The sequence below is a fragment of the Pseudochaenichthys georgianus genome, chromosome 9 (genome assembly GCF_902827115.2).
Source record: "Pseudochaenichthys georgianus chromosome 9, fPseGeo1.2, whole genome shotgun sequence".
NCBI classification, from domain to species: Eukaryota; Metazoa; Chordata; class Actinopteri; order Perciformes; family Channichthyidae; genus Pseudochaenichthys; species Pseudochaenichthys georgianus.
In genome coordinates, this window is record NC_047511.1 from 5,902,563 (window position 1) to 5,919,040 (window position 16,478).

At 44.1% G+C, this 16,478-nt stretch overlaps 2 protein-coding genes across 2 annotated transcripts in view; both read left to right on the forward strand.

Moving 5' to 3' along the window:
- The window catches only part of LOC117451927 (PDZ domain-containing protein 2-like), a 21,057-nt gene extending 13,611 nt beyond the window's left edge, over positions 1-7,446 (forward strand). The window contains exons 2-3 of the mRNA XM_034090299.1: positions 4,787-5,259; positions 7,326-7,446. Of these exons, the coding sequence (XP_033946190.1) occupies positions 4,787-5,259; positions 7,326-7,434 (582 nt within the window). The 3' untranslated portion in view covers positions 7,435-7,446. The remainder of the gene's footprint in view (positions 1-4,786; positions 5,260-7,325) is intronic.
- On the forward strand, positions 7,441-16,469 carry LOC139434389 (PDZ domain-containing protein 2-like). Its single transcript, XM_071204251.1, has 5 exons — positions 7,441-7,799; positions 12,774-12,919; positions 13,291-13,417; positions 13,993-14,046; positions 16,437-16,469. Exons 1-5 carry the CDS (start codon positions 7,608-7,610, stop codon positions 16,467-16,469), a joined length of 552 nt encoding a protein of 183 aa, XP_071060352.1. The 5' UTR covers positions 7,441-7,607.
- The last annotated feature ends 9 nt before the right edge of the window (positions 16,470-16,478 follow it).

The following is a 16,478-nucleotide window of genomic DNA, read 5'->3' on the forward strand; positions in this document are numbered from 1 at the left end:
CCGCTGCTGTGCTTTTAGCCCTCGGTGCGGGCCCCCAGTCCTCCGATGGTGTGGATGTTGGTCCTGCTGCTAGGCCAGCAGCCGTCAGCACGAGACCACAGAGATCCGCCGGCAGAGCTAGCTGTTCAGCTAGCCGGCCTCTTCTGAAGCCACTCCGGTGGTGTGTGGATCTCCGCTGCTCGGCCACCAGCCCTCTGCGTGGACCCGTAGTTCTCAGATGGTGTGGTAGAGGTCCTGCTGCTAGGTCGGCAGCCGTCAGCGCGAGACCACAGAGACCCGCTGGTGGTGCTAGCAGAGCCAAGAGCCCAATATTCTCCTCTTTTAGTTTTAGACCCTTTTTTTTGTTTGAGAGAGTCTGCCAGGAGTGCCAGATAAATGAACTGTAGATAATATGCCGACCATGCCCGAAGTGCTTGATATTCAAAGATGTTGCTGGTGCAGATAATGATGTATCCTCAACATGTTGTTTTACATGGGGGCAAGATGAGTGGTGTAGCTACACATAGGTTTGACATTTAGGACAATTATACAGAGATAAATTGCTGCCACTGCGCCAGAACTGCCTCCTGCCATCTTGGGAAATGGGTCAGTCTTGAAACTGCATGAATTTGCTGAGACTGGAAAGCTAAGGCTCTTTTGAATTTATGAGCCCAAATCTGAATTCATGTGTGATGATGTGTTTGATGTTATAATTGCCATAAAACTTCACCTCGCTGTATACAATGGGCTGTTGGAAGCTCTAGGACCTAGGTTAATCACAGACTCAGGAAAGTTAACCACCACAAGCTAGGGACTGAGGACATTCAGATGATAAATAGCTTTTCCTAATAGAATGTCAATCAGCAGGTGTCTCAGTATTCCCAGAGATAAAGTGCTCGTCATCCACTTCTGACATTCTTCCAGCATAACACTTGTTGTTGAACACATCTGCTCAAATCATCAGTGTTTTAATCAGGATTTAAAATCAATTATGTGAAATTAATCTTCAGGTTTCCAGCTTCCAGATGTGATATTCCACTTCTGTGTGGCACATACTGCTTTCTCCTCCTCAACATCCCCGCCCTCCACTAAAAAAGACATGTGGGTCTCCAAGGGTTAATAGTTTTACTTTTATGAAAGACCTTCTACAACAGCTTACAACCTTTTTGTTAGAGAAAGTGTGAAAAAGGACCCATATCTAAGTGTTTTAAGGCCCCCAGATCAGTAAACCCTCTCCTAAGTATAGCTCAGGCGTGTAAACAGGAAGTCTCATTGTCCGTGATATCTAATTTTGGAAACCAAACCCTGTATAGTAGACAAATGCTGTCATGGTTGATGGGTGTGTGGCAGGGGCGGCGGGTACTGTAGGCTAGGGAAGGCTAAGCCTTCCCAAATATTTTTGTCACTGCATCCTGGTAAAATACAAATATAATGTATAATTTTGTGCCCTGTACTACGAAGCCAGTTCAACAGACCCTGGATATGTTTGAGTTATCTTAACTAACCCTAACAAACGAGATCTCGCTAAGCGGTCCTACGACGCTGGTTATCAACTCGGTAAATCAAGCCAGGGTTTCTCTCACCAGCTGAGAGCGCGTTCACGTGAAAGGGGTGGGGTTAGCTACATTTGACCAATCACAAACAGGGACAAGTGTACTGACAGCGCAGCGTCATACTTTATTAATGAAAAGTAAACTAATATTAGACAAATACAAACTTTAAACATCCATGACTTAAACATATAATCCAGGATACAAGCCACATAGCTGCACCTGCAAGGTGAATACAGAACAACTGGTTAAAAAATAAATAAACTACCAAGTGTTTGAAAGCGTACAACAGTTTTATGATATCACTGCCCCGTCTAAGACACGAGTGGATCTGACTTTAATTACATTTGACTCGAGTGTTTCGTCAACCCAATGTGTTGCTTAAAATAATACTTCTGCATACAGTATGTGACACTGTAAGTGTTGCACGGCCAGATACGGCTCGAGAAGCTGACTCAGATAAGGAAATATATGATATGTTATGATTAGTGCTGTCAAAATTATCGCGTTAACGGCGGTAATTCATTTTTTGTATTAATTGCGTTAAAATATTTAACGCATTTAACGCATGTGCAGAATGGCCCGCCCCATACGTGCCACCAGTGGCAGCGCCAGGGTATGGCTGGGGTAGGCTACACCCATACCAAGAAATGGCTTAGCCCCACCATGAACAATGATGTTAAAGTAAGCAAAATAAAGTCTGCCAACTCACGGAGTAAATTGCACAGACAGCAGTTAGTAAGATTGATTTCAGTAGCCACGGTTTTGAAAACTTTTGTCACGTAGTGATCGTCTTCTCAATAGAACATCTTTGATAACGGCGTGGTGTTGTTGCAGGAAGTCCCGACGCAGAATACTCTTGCTGTAGTACAGGGCAGAGCCATATAATAGTAATAATATGGCTCTGGTACAGGGGTGCACATAACTGGTACGCAGGTTATGTGCGTAATCTGAAATGCGTACCGTCACTTGTGTCACAAAGCGCATTTGCGTACCGACGTACTTGTGAAGCTTTTCCAGAAGGCGGTTAGATCACCGGACGACAGAGTCGGTCTCCGTGTGCACATACAGGGCTGCTGTTAACGTCGGTCTGTACAACGGAACTGTGTCAAAACTACGCCAACCGGCTGCGGAGGGAGACTCCCCTCTTCACTGGAGAGCTGCGCTAAAACAGCTGATCACAACGTTCACACTAGGCTTGTTTGAGACAAGCAAGACCTGCGCAGACCTGCGCAGTTGCGATCAACGTCTTGCTAGTGCGTTGCATAATGGTTAGTCATTTTGTCCGACTTGCTCTGGAGGCTCGCCCACATGAGACTTTGAAATCTCGCGGGACAAAGACGCCCGCAGCCTTGAGAGCGAGGCGAGGCGAGTTGGCGCAGTTGCTCTCCACGAGCTGCGGAAGCGAAATGCTTGATGGGAAACGGCTCGCTGGTATCTCGAGCTGAGCGCTCATTGGTGGTTTTTACCACGTGCTGCTGATGAAGCTCTCCTATTGGCTGGCAAAAGTTTGTTGTTGTTTTGTGTCAGTTTTACGTCGCCACATCCATTCCCATTTTTCATCATTGTTCCACAATGTTTATCATCATGAAATTAATATCTATATATGTTATACTATACTGCTTACCGTTTTCATACTTTATATATCTTAGCATATTCATACACACTGTTCATACTGCTCACAGGCTGATATCTAGTGTATTCATACACACTGTTTATTCATCATTCAATTCATTCTATATGTTATTCTGTAGATTGTGTACATTACTTTCCACTTCACTGCTTGTTGCACCTGGTCAGAAGCTAAACTGCATTTCGTTGTCTCAGTACCTGTAATATGTGCAATAACAATAAAGTTGAATCTAATCTTGAGCAGGAACAAATGTATTTACTTAGTACATATCTGACATTAACGATTAAACACATGTGTGCATTCTTTATAAATGCAAACCGAGTCAAGCCGACTCCGGAGGTGGCAGTATGCACCTTCAAGCTGTTTGCAATCCGCCAAAAAACCGAGAGAAGAAGAAAAAGATGAAGAAGCCGACTCCGAGCTGTCCGATTTCAGGCGAGCTTTTTGAGACCTCCCCCGGCTGCGATCGGCTACTCTCGTCTACTTTCGAGGCGAGCCGCAACGCGTCTCAAACAAGCCTACTCTGTGGTCACGAAGTACTCCACTAGCCCCCCCCCTCTCTGTCGACTTTCCTGAAGTACTCCCCCGTTGATAGAAATCAACACGTAATGAATTAAGACCCCACGGGTTGATGATTGATAGGTGTGTGGGTTGTCTTTCATTTTGACACACAGACAAATGTTATAATAAACATAGATACTGTATGTTAAATGGATATATCCGCCTTCTTTCATTTATCTTTCCATTCCCACAACAATATACATAAATAAATGGCATATTTTGGACATAGTTCGAATGGTGATTAATCATGATTAATTAATTTGTAAACTGTGATTAATCTGATTAAAAATTGTAATTGTTTGACAGCCCTAGTTATGATATTATATGATCTCATTGATGATGTGATATGAATGATAAGTGCGACACGTCGGCGTCTTCTCTGCATACGGCAGTTTAAACTGTATTTCCTTTATCCTGTAATATGACTTGAGAGATTTAAACTCCACACACTGAGTTGATCTCTTTTCTATAGACGCGGGCAGCGTTAGGTAAAAAAAGTTATTGAGCCTTCCCAAACCTGAGCCTCACGCACCGCCTATGGTGTGTGGGTGTCTGAAGGAGAGTTACAGTCCACTACTGTCCAAATCAAGTTACTCTGTCACATGGTCATCAGGTTAGTGTGTTGAAATACTTTCTGGAAATAATTTAAAGAGGCCCTATTCTGCTTTCTGAGGTTCTCCCTTCCTTGTACTCTTCTATAGGTTTTAGTGCATGTAAATGGTCTGCAAAGGCTAAAATCCCTGTGTTCCCTCCAGAGTTAGTTTCTCTCCCATAGACTCCCACCCCCGAAACCTGAATCTTTTGCCAAGTTTCTTGGGTTTTGGGGCGCCTAAGGCCAAATGGAATTTGTTGTAAAAACAAAAATAATTCCTACAGTTACAATACTTTCCTCGCCCAAGTTGCTGTGCTCTGAACTAAATAGTATGCATGTAAAAATAAAAACATGACACCATGCAGCGCTTCTGAATGTTAAAACAAATGATAATTTTATTTTGTGTCAAATGACAGTGACATCCTTTAAGGCTTTTCATTCACTCATTGGTCCCTCCTCTTCCTCCTGCAGGGGGACCAGGACTGCCAGAATGTGGAGGGGGACAGTGTGTGCAGCAGCAGCAGTGTTAACAGTGTTAATGTGGAGGACATGCCGCTGTGTCTGGCTGCCATTCAGAAGCTGGTTGAGTACATTAAGTTCAACTTCATGGACAGTGACACAGCTCCGACCCCCAGCCCCCCTTCCTGCAGGGAGGGGCTAGACATCGAGGTCCGGGCCGTGGCCTTCAGCAAAGATGAGTTTGACGGTGCTGAGTTTGGCCTCAGCTTTGGAAACATCCCTATTTTTGGGGACCCTGATGGAAGGAAGAAGGGGGGCCCGAGGAGGAGGAGGGACCAGGGCCCCATCATGGATGTGGGCTGCATCTGGGTGACAGAGGTGAGGAAGAGGAGCCCAGCCGCCCGCTGTGGGGGGATCAAGCTCAGAGACGAACTGCTGTCACTGAACGGGCAGCTGATGGTGGGAGTAGACGTCAGTGGAGCCAGGTAAGACTGCTGAAACCAAAACTGTAACCATGAGCCACACTGAACAAACTGAAACGTTGACTTTAATTATTTTGTATTTGCATTGCAAACATGTGAAGAGAAGAGATGTTGCAATGATCAAGCACATTGTATTCTGTAAGCTCATAGCAAGAAGATGGTGAATTAAATGATGTGATAAATTCACTGTACCTCATCACAGCAACCCGACTGTCCAAAAAGAACAATAGCCGAGCAAAGCCAGAGATGTGCCTGCATGGTCTCACGGTTCATAGCTTCATGCCAAGGCCTGCTCTGAAGTACAACACGCAGCTGTTATATGAAATACACTCATCGAGTGCAAAGAGTAAAAATGGTAAAACCTTAGAAATCGACTACACTTGAGAAATGAAAGACACTCCAGCAGACATCTCAATGTGTGGTTTGTCTTTGTCTTGTAGTTTTAAGGAAACATATGGAAATGTTCTGTTGGTATTGCACTAAATCACGGTGTAATAGTGATGAAAACAATCCTCATACCGAAGGCTGGCTCCTCTGCAGGTCCATTCAGCGCCCTCTCCTTTCTCCAGCCGCAGCAGAAACAGCTGACAGGCCGTTTTGTTAAATGAAGACTAAATGAGAGAATTTGACTTCAAAACACATTTTAAAGGAATGCAGATTTTATGCAAGTAATTTTTATTGGTTGTTATAAATGTTTTGTCACTGCTACTGCATGCTGAGATCCACAGATGCTGCTTTGTACACAATCAGAGAAGATATCAATAATAATCCACATTCAAACCATTTTAAGATACTGATTTTTATTTAAAGCCTCTCCCTCGTGTAGAAACCTGACTGGTTTAAGAAGAGTCCTTCATGGGCTTAAGGTGCATTAGTTAAAGTCCTAAAGGTCAATGGTAATAATGTGGTTTGATACACACATCAGGTCCCAGAATACTGAGGACAGTATTACAAGCTAATGTTGTTTAAAGGGGACCTATCATGCCAAATGCACCTTTGTACGTCTGTTATACATGAAGATGTGTCCCCGGTGTGTCAGGGAACTCACCAAGTGTCAGAAAGCACAACCCTCTCTCTTTTCCTCCATACCCAAATCTCTAAAAACGGGTCTGCAACGGATCTGATACAGACTGATCCAGATTTGAAATATCTCTGACATCAGAAACGAGGAGCTCCGCCTATATGCGCAACTCTTCACCTATCAGGGGGAGACAGCCACGGCCATTGCCGTTCGACAGCGCTGGAGACGCTGTAGTACATATGCCAGGCCTGTAGGTGGCGCTGTAGTCTGCCACAAAAGCAGCGAAGAAGGCTTCCCAGAATCAGCCCTTGCCAAAACAGGGCTAAAAAAGAGCAAATAGAGCGAAATGAGGCATGGCTAAAATGCATGATCTGTTTGGTATTTGAAAAGAAAACTTTGCAGACATGTTATATAGGTACGGCCCTACATATTATTCAAATATAGCATGATAGGTCCACTTTAAATAAAGATGCCGGCCAATCATTTGTCTCTTTCCATCATTCCCTGAGCAACTATGATGTAATTGTATGCTGCTCACTGTAAACAGGCTAAATGAAGGTGGTTGGTTACCTGGCTGAGGATATGGAGGTGTGCAGCTCTTCATCTAACAGTGCTGGGGTGTCACACTCAAACTTATTTACTACTCTGCTGTCAGGAAGTGTTTGTAGATTATTTTTACATGAGTGATTGCGGTCATTGTCAAGCTCACAGACAACCACATTGGATATCCTGTTAACATGTTATGATAAAAGTCAATTGAATGCTTTAAATGTAAAGCTGCAGCATTAGGAGATACCAGTTTTTTATGTATATTATGTATTTTGTCCATAGCACAGAAACATTTCTAAAATAGTTAAGAGAGAGTAGTTGACGTCATGTAGACGTCATGTAGACGTCATGTAGACGTCCTGTACAATAGGTATCACGCAGGTTCACACTGTCAAATGTTCTGCAATATAAAACCTGTACAGAATGCCAGAAGAGATGACTGTGAGGATTATGTGTTCCTGGATGTAATGACGGCATTATCCGTGTTTATTTTCCACAGTTACCTGGCGGAGCAGTGCTGGAATGGAGGCTGTATCTACCTGATCATGCTGAGGCGAGTTAAGCGAAAGGCCCCCCCCCTCCCTGTAATGGCAGCGTCAGTACTGTGAGCAGTGACATTTGTGAGGACCAGAAGCAGGATAGGGGGGCCCCGGAGCCCCCTGAGGGCCCCGCCAACTGCAAACGCACACGCAAGTTTGGAGTCATATCGAGATCGTCCTTCAACAGGGGCAGCACGGACTCAGACCTGCAGAACTGTTACAATGGCTCCTCGGCCCCCCTGATGCAGGGCTCAGTCCTCCAGGAGAGGACTCAGGGTGCATCCCCCCCCCACCACACACCCACAGAGGAAAGCCCTGACATCAGAAGTGTTCCTCAGCGGCTCCACAGAGGCACGGCCACGCTGCCGGCACGCTGTCACAGTCAGCTGTTAGAATACAAGATGGACTCCTTCAGCAGCGAGCCGTCAGGCCAGGTAAGGGATGGGGGGGCACTTTAAAATGTAATCCATTACAATAACTCGCTACATGTCAAAAACTGTAATCAGTAACCTAATCTGAGTGTCACAATATAAAAGTAATATAGCCTGATTAATTTCTGTTTCTTTTGTGTTACCTCAATATCAAATGTAATGCAAATCAAAATGTTTTTAATTAAGTGTATGTAACCTCAGAAAAGTAGAAACAAAAAATGTGAAACAGTAATAGTTTACAAATGCTGCTAAACTTAATACATGAATCTACTGCAATTAAAGAAATGTATTTAAAGTAGCCATAAAGAATATTCATTCAGTATATATCTTTATTTTTAAATGTATTGTGACACTGTAATCCAGATAGTAATCTCAATTTGTTTTTAATGTAACAGTAATCTTATCACCTACTTTTAGAATGTATTTGTAACCGTATTGTTAGTGCAATTTCTGGCTCACCAACCTTAAATGTTAACACAGAGAGAGATCAATAAAACACAAACACAGACATGGTTGGGATTAATTATTATTTAGTTGCACAACAACAATAATAATCTTGGAGTACAACATCACCTGCCACTACCTACCTACCTACCTACCTACCTACCTACCTACCTACCTACCTACCTATACCTACCTACCTACCTACCTACTACCTACCTACCTACCTACCTAGTACTTCAACATCAATGCATACGAATGTATGTGCTCGATATAGGCTGTATTGAACAAATACACAAACTAACTGTATCACTATAACATGATGGTGATAAAGAATGCACCTAACGTATTGATGTTCATTATAGTAATACAAAACAACGCATTAACCCTCTTGAGTCTTTTTGAGATGTCTCCTTACATCACCTTTTAAATGTACTTGTTATACATGGCACCCCGTGTGTTACATATCAAAGTGTTCTTGGTATAAATTCACTCACCTTAGAGCACTGTGTGATGAGATACTTAGCTCTAAAGCTGAACATTTGACATCCCATTTTTTTTAAATCTTCAAAACTCTTGTGAAAACGCAGACCTACTCATGGTCAATGCAGAGACGGTTTTGATGTGAGAATACATATGTATTGCCAGGAATACACAAATTAATGTAATGGAGTTTTGGCGATTAGGCCCCGTTGTGCAGGAGTATCATTCGGGAGGGGATAACCGATGAAACCCCCCAGGGTCTAGACCCTGGTGGTGGTGAATGGATAGTTGGGTTCGGTCTGAAGGGGAGGGGCTTATCTTGACCCTGGATTCGAGGGACAGGAGGTGAAAAGGGGTGGAGGAGGGTTGCGTTGAGTCACCTGAAATGACAGCTGTCAGAGGGGGAAGAGCAGATTTAAAAGGTTTAGCGGAGCGTTGTGATAGGCTTGTGGGAATAGAGTGAAGTGATTGGTTAAGCTGGGGACTGAGGCCCCCGATCACTTTTTGAGAGGAGAGAGAGTAGTGACATGGACATAGTAAATTAATGAGAAAAGAAGGTCTTCCTGGTTGAACTTGCGCTGAGCTTCATTCATCCATTTGGTTTCCCAAAGTCTTAGGTTCACAACAGTTCACAAATATATGACTAACACTGTATTGTACATTTGTCTAAAATGAACATGTGTAAATTCGGATTTTGATACATGCTTGATACATCAGGACTGAATAGTGACTTCATATTACATACCAAGGTTGTGTGATGTGTACAAATGTGATGTGTACAAATGCAAATTCAGCATTAGAACTCTTTTCAACCGACATTTATTATAAATATGTTTTTTTCAACAAACTATTTATAAAAATATAAGAAACTGGAAAATCGTGTTATTTACAATATCAGAACTTTTTCAACCAATACTCATTATAAATGTAAAGGCAGGGTCTTTGTCCGTCTTCCAAGACAGTGGGGCTGACTGCTGTGCAGGTGGGGGTGATGGTGATGGTGCGGGCTGCTGGTGGCTGTGTTGGAGGGAGGTACGTTTGATTGTCGGGTTGATGATGGTGGCTGTGGGGAGGTACATGTGCTCTACGAGACCTCCTTTCTGGCCGGGTTGATGGTGGTGGCAGTGGGGGGTACGTGTGTTCTAAGAGACCTCCTTGCTGGCTGAGTTGATGCTGGTGGCTGTGGTGGAGCCTTTGTGCTGAGGTGTATCTTGACCTGGTGGCAGCCACAGATGCTGGTCTGCTGGTCCTCAAACTGCATTGTGGTTCCGTAGCGTCGCTTTGCCTCCGTTGCTCGCTTCAACTTTTCAAGCGTCGACGGAAGCATCAGCCAATCAAATCCTATGCCAGTACAAGCTCTAGCCAATCAAACCGCGTGCTTGTGTGTCCGGGGCGGAAGATTTATGTGATTGGTTGTTGGTCGCGCTCCAGACACGCCCACCGGCAAGCTTCAACGCACACTGCAATGTGGACGTACCGTTACTTTGAAACCTTGAAATGCGGAAATGTCGTCATCAGCAGGCCATCTCGTGGTTTCGGAAAAGAAACGAGTGACACGAGCAGATTTCAGCCGAGACAGGCGGAAAGTTTGTCTCAAAACTGTGTAAAAAGACGATCCACGAGCAGAGATTTGAGATCCACGAGTAGAGATTTGAGATCCACAAGCAGAGACTTGAGATCCACGAGCAGAGACTTGAGATCCACGAGCAGAGATTTGAGATCCACGAGTAGAGATTTGAGATCCACGAGCAGAGACTTGAGATCCACAAGCAGAGACTTGAGATCCACGAGTAGAGATTTGAGATCCACAAGCAGAGATTTGAGATCCACAAGCAGAGATTTGAGATCCACGAGCAGAGATTTGAGATCCACAAGCAGAGATTTGAGATCCACGAGCAGAGACTTGAGATCCACAAGCAGAGACTGAGATCCACAAGCAGAGACTTGAGATCCACAAGCAGAGATTTGAGATCCACGAGTAGAGATTGAGATCCACGAGTAGAGACTTGAGATCCACGAGCAGAGATTTGAGATCCACGAGCAGAGATTTCAGCAAGCAGAGATTTGAGATCCACGAGTAGAGATTTGAGATCCACGAGCAGAGATTTGAGATCCACGAGCAGAGATTTGAGATCCACGAGCAGAGACTTGAGATCCACGAGCAGAGATTTGAGATCCACAAGCAGAGACTTGAGAACCACGAGCAGAGATTTGAGATCCACAATCAGAGATTTGAGATCCACGAGCAGAGATTTGAGATCCACGAGCAGAGATTTGAGATCCACGAGCAGAGATGTGAGATCAGAGATGTGAGATTTGAGATCCACGAGCAGAGATTTGAGATCCACGAGCAGAGATTTGAGATCCACGAGCAGAGATTTGAGATCAGAGATTTGAGATCCACGAGCAGAGATTTGAGATCCACGAGCAGAGATTTCAGCAAGCAGAGATTTGAGATCCACGAGTAGAGATTTGAGATCCACGAGCAGAGATTTGAGATCCACGACCAGAGATTTGAGATCCACGAGCAGAGATTTGAGATCCACGAGCACATTTTTGGTCGACAAATACAAAATGGATTCACAAATGCCTGATCGAAAGTTGTCAATGTTAAAGAGATATTCACAAATTCCTTTTGTTTATTTGTACATTAATTATAGTATTCACAGATCTTTTTTTAATTTGCTGATCTGTTTTACATTAGCAAATGTATTTGTGAGTTTGCGAATCTTTTAAATGCATTTGTGGATGTGGATGTTTTACATTTACAAATCACATATTTACACACAAATTTTTTGTGTTCACACAAATATTCATGAGACAAATCTAAGCCCATAGAAGAGAGGCTCGCTGTCCGAGTGCTCAGGAGCCGTCGATGAGGAGGAGGCGACTCTGAGGATCATATACGTGACCACGGGACCACAACCTCCGCTTTGATGGTTGCCCTTAATAAGGCATTGTTTTCACCTGCATAATTAACTGTTCAGTATGTAGATAATGAAGCAACAAACAAAGATTATTAAAGGTTATCAACAATACCATAATACACTGAATAAACGGAAACATTGACTTTTTTAAGTGTATTATGTCAACAGATTCTACATAACTGTATTAGCACCTGGACCAGGACCTGCCCCGCCTTCTGTGTCAGGAGGGGACAAATCCTCCTGATTGCATAACACTTTATCACAACAATGGAAATGCCAGAAACAGCTGGGTCCAGCAGCCAGGTGTTCAGTGGTGCACAGATGTGTGTCCAGATGTCTGATAGCATGAATAGGATAGTGATAGTGTTTAACATGTGCGTCAGAGGATTGAGACAGACAGCTGGTGCATCCTCTCATCAGAGCGATTGCAGATGATAATGTCTGCAGCCAGCATCGGTGGAGATGGCCTCTCTTTTAAATCCTTGTACAAGTCCTGAACATATCTGATAAAGCTGAGCTGTGGAAGTGCAGACGTTAAAGGGACAGTTTTGGTGTTTTGATGTGGGTTGTCTGAGGTACTTCTACACCGTCATAAGATGACAGATTTGAAAGTAAGAACAGGTTCCAGGTGACGGACATGTGTATATTCCAAACAAAACAGACATACTATATGAGCATAAAATGTAAAGGGGCCCTCTTCTGCTCATTGGTAGGTTCATATCAGTATTTAGTATCTCTACTGCGACATGTCTCCGTGCTTTAATGTTCAAAAAGGAAAAGTTGGAGCGCTAGCCAATAGAAGCACGAGTGTTACATTGTGAGGTCCAATGGAGGTGTTTCAGGCAGGGGGGGGGTGTGGGAGAGAACACAGGGATGTTATCCTTTGCAGACCGTTCACATGCACACAAACCTATAACACACTACAGGGAAGGGACACACCTCAAAAAGCATAATGGGGCCTCTTTAATATATATACTCTTGAGCATCAGATGCAGCCTTTTCTATGTATTCCTTCTCACTTCATCCGGTTGATTTTCTTTCCGCTTTATGATCTATATAAATTATTTGTCTCACAACCCTGATTTGACATCGTGTTTGACGTATGTTTGTTTGTGCTGCTTTGTAGCCCAGAGAGGGCAGCCACATCTGGAAGATGCATATGGTGAAGGGGGAGGAGGGCCTCGGCATACAGATCACAGGGGGGCGGGGCTCCAAGCGCTCCCCTCATGGCATCATCATCGCCCGCGTGGAGAAGGCGGGTGCCATTCACAGGTACATTGAGCATCATCCCGTCACAGCAATTCAATTACTATGTCTTTATTAGGTGTAGCACTGTCATATATGCTGATGATGTGATGTTTATTTGTCTGTAGAACTCAAGCTGCCACACTTATTTACCCAAACAAACCATGATGGAAACTCACTATGTCTACCTTAATGCTAGATGCAGGTTATGTTGTATAAAATAGTTATAAAGAATTGAAGAGTTAAACCTCAGTGGAGCTTTGAAAGATGTGCAAGCTATTGTAACATATTGGACACTGTGATGAGCGGTGTGATGAAAGTTCTGCTTGAGTGTGAGGTTGTTGTAAATACATGCACAGTATTATGTAAGTGTGTGTGTCTGACTGTGTGTGTTTCAGGGACGGGCGTCTCCATGCCGGCGATGAGCTGCTGATGAACGGTCAGTTCTGGGGGGCTCACTCATCAGGAGGCTGTCGGCATCCTCCGCTCCACGTCTGGTCTGGTGCAGCGGTGGTGGCTAGCAGGGTAACACACACACACACACACACAACACAACACACACACACACACACACACACAACACACACACAACACACACACACACACACACACACACACACACACACACACACACACACACACACACACACACACACACACACACACACACACACACAAATATACCTTCTGTCCCTGCCAAATGGATATTCATGCAAATGTTGGGGAACATCCCTGGAATCAATACACTGGACAGAGTGGAGACAGAAATGGACTCACTGAAGACAAACACTCCACATCCTAACGAGGCTGCTAACTGTATACAAAGTGTTTTGTCTCAACGGTGGGAAGACATTTTTGTCACAATTTCAAAAAACATTCTCCCTATTTCATGCAGGAAGCCATTAAACACAAATATATAATGACAGACTTGAGAAAGTTCCAGGTAGGGTTCCTGTTGTGATAACATCATGCAGCCATAGTATTTCATACTGTACCCGTTGGACACGGCAATACATTGTAGTATGTTTGTAGCACAATGAATACACATTCTTGAAAGCAACATCTTACATTTGACTGTTTCTGTCTTTGCGTCCCTGCAGGAGGAGGCAGATGTTGGTTTTGAGCGCTTCCCCTCCACCAGTCTGCCGGACCTGGTCAGTACCTGCAGTTCCCTGTCCTGCCCCCCCCAGACTGCCCCCCTCTCTCCCCCCAGACCTCCAACTGCAGCACCGACCCCTACCTGGTAGATAATATACTTTGTTTTTGGTGTGTGAGGAGTAAGGGAGTTTACATCAGAGCCACCCCCCCCCCCCGCTGGACGTTTGACTTTTCTTTCTGTCTTCACGTTATGCAGATAATAGTCGGAGACCTTAAAGTAACGCAAGTAACAAGATTATTTTGTGCTTAGTAACTGTAATGTAATTACTGCTGAACCAACAGGGACGCGTGATATTACAAATGTAATCTGATTAACCCAATGCCCGCCCCCAGCAGAGCCGCAGCGCATACTTGCCAACCTTGAGACCTCAGAAATCGCCTCACCCTCTCAGACTTTCAGTTGCGTGCGCTACTAAAGAGACGCGCTACCATGGAAACCAAACAATGGTGGAGCTGTATTAAAGTCAGAGTGGAAACAGTCGTGAGTAAATCTGATTTTGTCAGAAATCGGGAGAAATGGGAAGAAATATGATGCCGGGAGGAAACCGGGAGAGGGCAGTGAAATCGGGAGTGTTGGCAAGTATGCCGCACAGTCGAATATATGTCACTGCAGTGAGAAGCGTAGACAAAGTTTACGCATTGTAACAATCTAGTGGGGAGCAGATTAGGGGGAACACACACACACACACACACACACACACACACACACACACTGGAATCTCTCACTATCCATCACTCTTATAAAACACTTTATCATTAACACTCAAGGTACGAGTAATGTAAGTTATGATATTACACTCCTATAAAGTGTGAGAGTGAGTGTGTGTGTGTGTGTGGTGTGTGTGTGTGTGGTGTGTGTGTGGGTGGTGTGTGGGTGTGTGTGTGTGTGTGTGTGTGCGTGGTGGTGGTGGTCGTGCGTGCGTGCGTGCGTGTGTGTGTGTGTGTGTGGTGGTAGCAGTGTTTGGCCTCTAGCTCAGAGATCCCTCTGGTGGACGAACTGTTTTATTCTATGATCAATCTGTAATGGTTCTAGTAAGGATTAGAAGTGTTTAAAGTGTTACATCTTATTTGAGTGCTCTAATTGATAAATCTATACTTTGATGTTGATCTCTTCTAACTTGGGTAGTTTAAATGAGTTAACATGATGCATTTGTCATGCACACTAAGGCCATTAACTAAAAGCACATGCATTATTTTTACATTTGTAACATCATTATAAATAGGATAACATTTATTCCGATATACAGTATATAGACAATATATCATGATATTCAACATCAGGAAGATACGCCCACAGCTGACCCAGAAATCGACGCAGGTTCTGGTCCAGGCTCTCGTCACCTCACGCCTAGACTACTGCAACTCCCTCCTGGCAGGTCTACCTGCATGTGCCATCCGACCTCTGCAGCTCATCCAGAATGCAGCGGCTCGTCTGGTCTTCAACCTTCCTAAATTCTCCCACACCACGCCGCTCCTCCGCTCCCTCCACTGGCTTCCGGTAACTGCTAGAATCCACTTCAAGACACTGGTGCTTGCGTACCATGCTGCGAATGGATCTGGCCCTTCCTACATCCAGGACATGGTTAAACCGTACACCCCAGCACGTGCACTCCGCTCTGCATCAACCAAACGACTCGCTGCACCCTCGCTGCGAAGGGGACCCAAGTTCCCATCAGCAAAAACACGTGGGTTTGCTATCCTGGCTCCAAAATGGTGGAATGAGCTCCCCATTTAAATCAGGACCGCAGAAAGCCTGCGCACACCTTCCAGACTGAAAACTCATCTCTTTCGACTCCACTTCGAGCGATAGAACTATTAACAAAGAACTGCTAACAGAGCACTTATATACTAATAAAGGACTGGCTTAGCCAGTTGAGCAGCACTTGAAACGATTGGCTCTTGAAACCTGATGTTCTTATATGATTTGTTTTCCTCAAGGTGTGTCTTCCTGGTCGAATGACTTATTGTAAGTCGCTTTGGATAAAGCGTCCAGCTAAAGCCAAGTAATGTAAATGTAATAAATAGGAGAAACCCAAGCCATTATCTTTAGACTGTCATCAGCCTCATACAGCCCGAGAGATCCTTTGTTTCATAACCAGTTCCATGGAGACTCAGGGACTGTTTGGTTATGGAGGAGGCTCCTCAGATAGAGCAGTCGGCTATTTGGGGTCACGCCTAATATTATGTGTGTACACAATGGAAGTGTTGTGATGTCAAACCAAACAGTTGTTTATTATGTAAACAGTTTGTCAACGTCAACAAATATTATATATACTATATATATATATATTAGTATATTGCTCTGTAGGTTAATTGTGGATGTACAGATATCAGACACTTTTAAAGAAGAGATGAACTGATACTGTGTTGTGTTTTCTGCTTACAGACTAACATGGAGAAGGTAGAAGGACCAAAGTGAGACAGAGGC

Bases quoted from the DNA above. Each gene is read 5' to 3' on its own strand.
- LOC139434389 (XM_071204251.1), top strand. From the start codon at position 7,608: ATGCAGGGCTCAGTCCTCCAGGAGAGGACTCAGGGTGCATCCCCCCCC. The intron at 7,800-12,773 runs GTAAGGGATGGG...GCTGCTTTGTAG, and splicing joins GCAGCGAGCCGTCAGGCCAG to CCCAGAGAGGGCAGCCACAT. The intron at 12,920-13,290 runs GTACATTGAGCA...TGTGTGTTTCAG, and splicing joins AAGGCGGGTGCCATTCACAG to GGACGGGCGTCTCCATGCCG.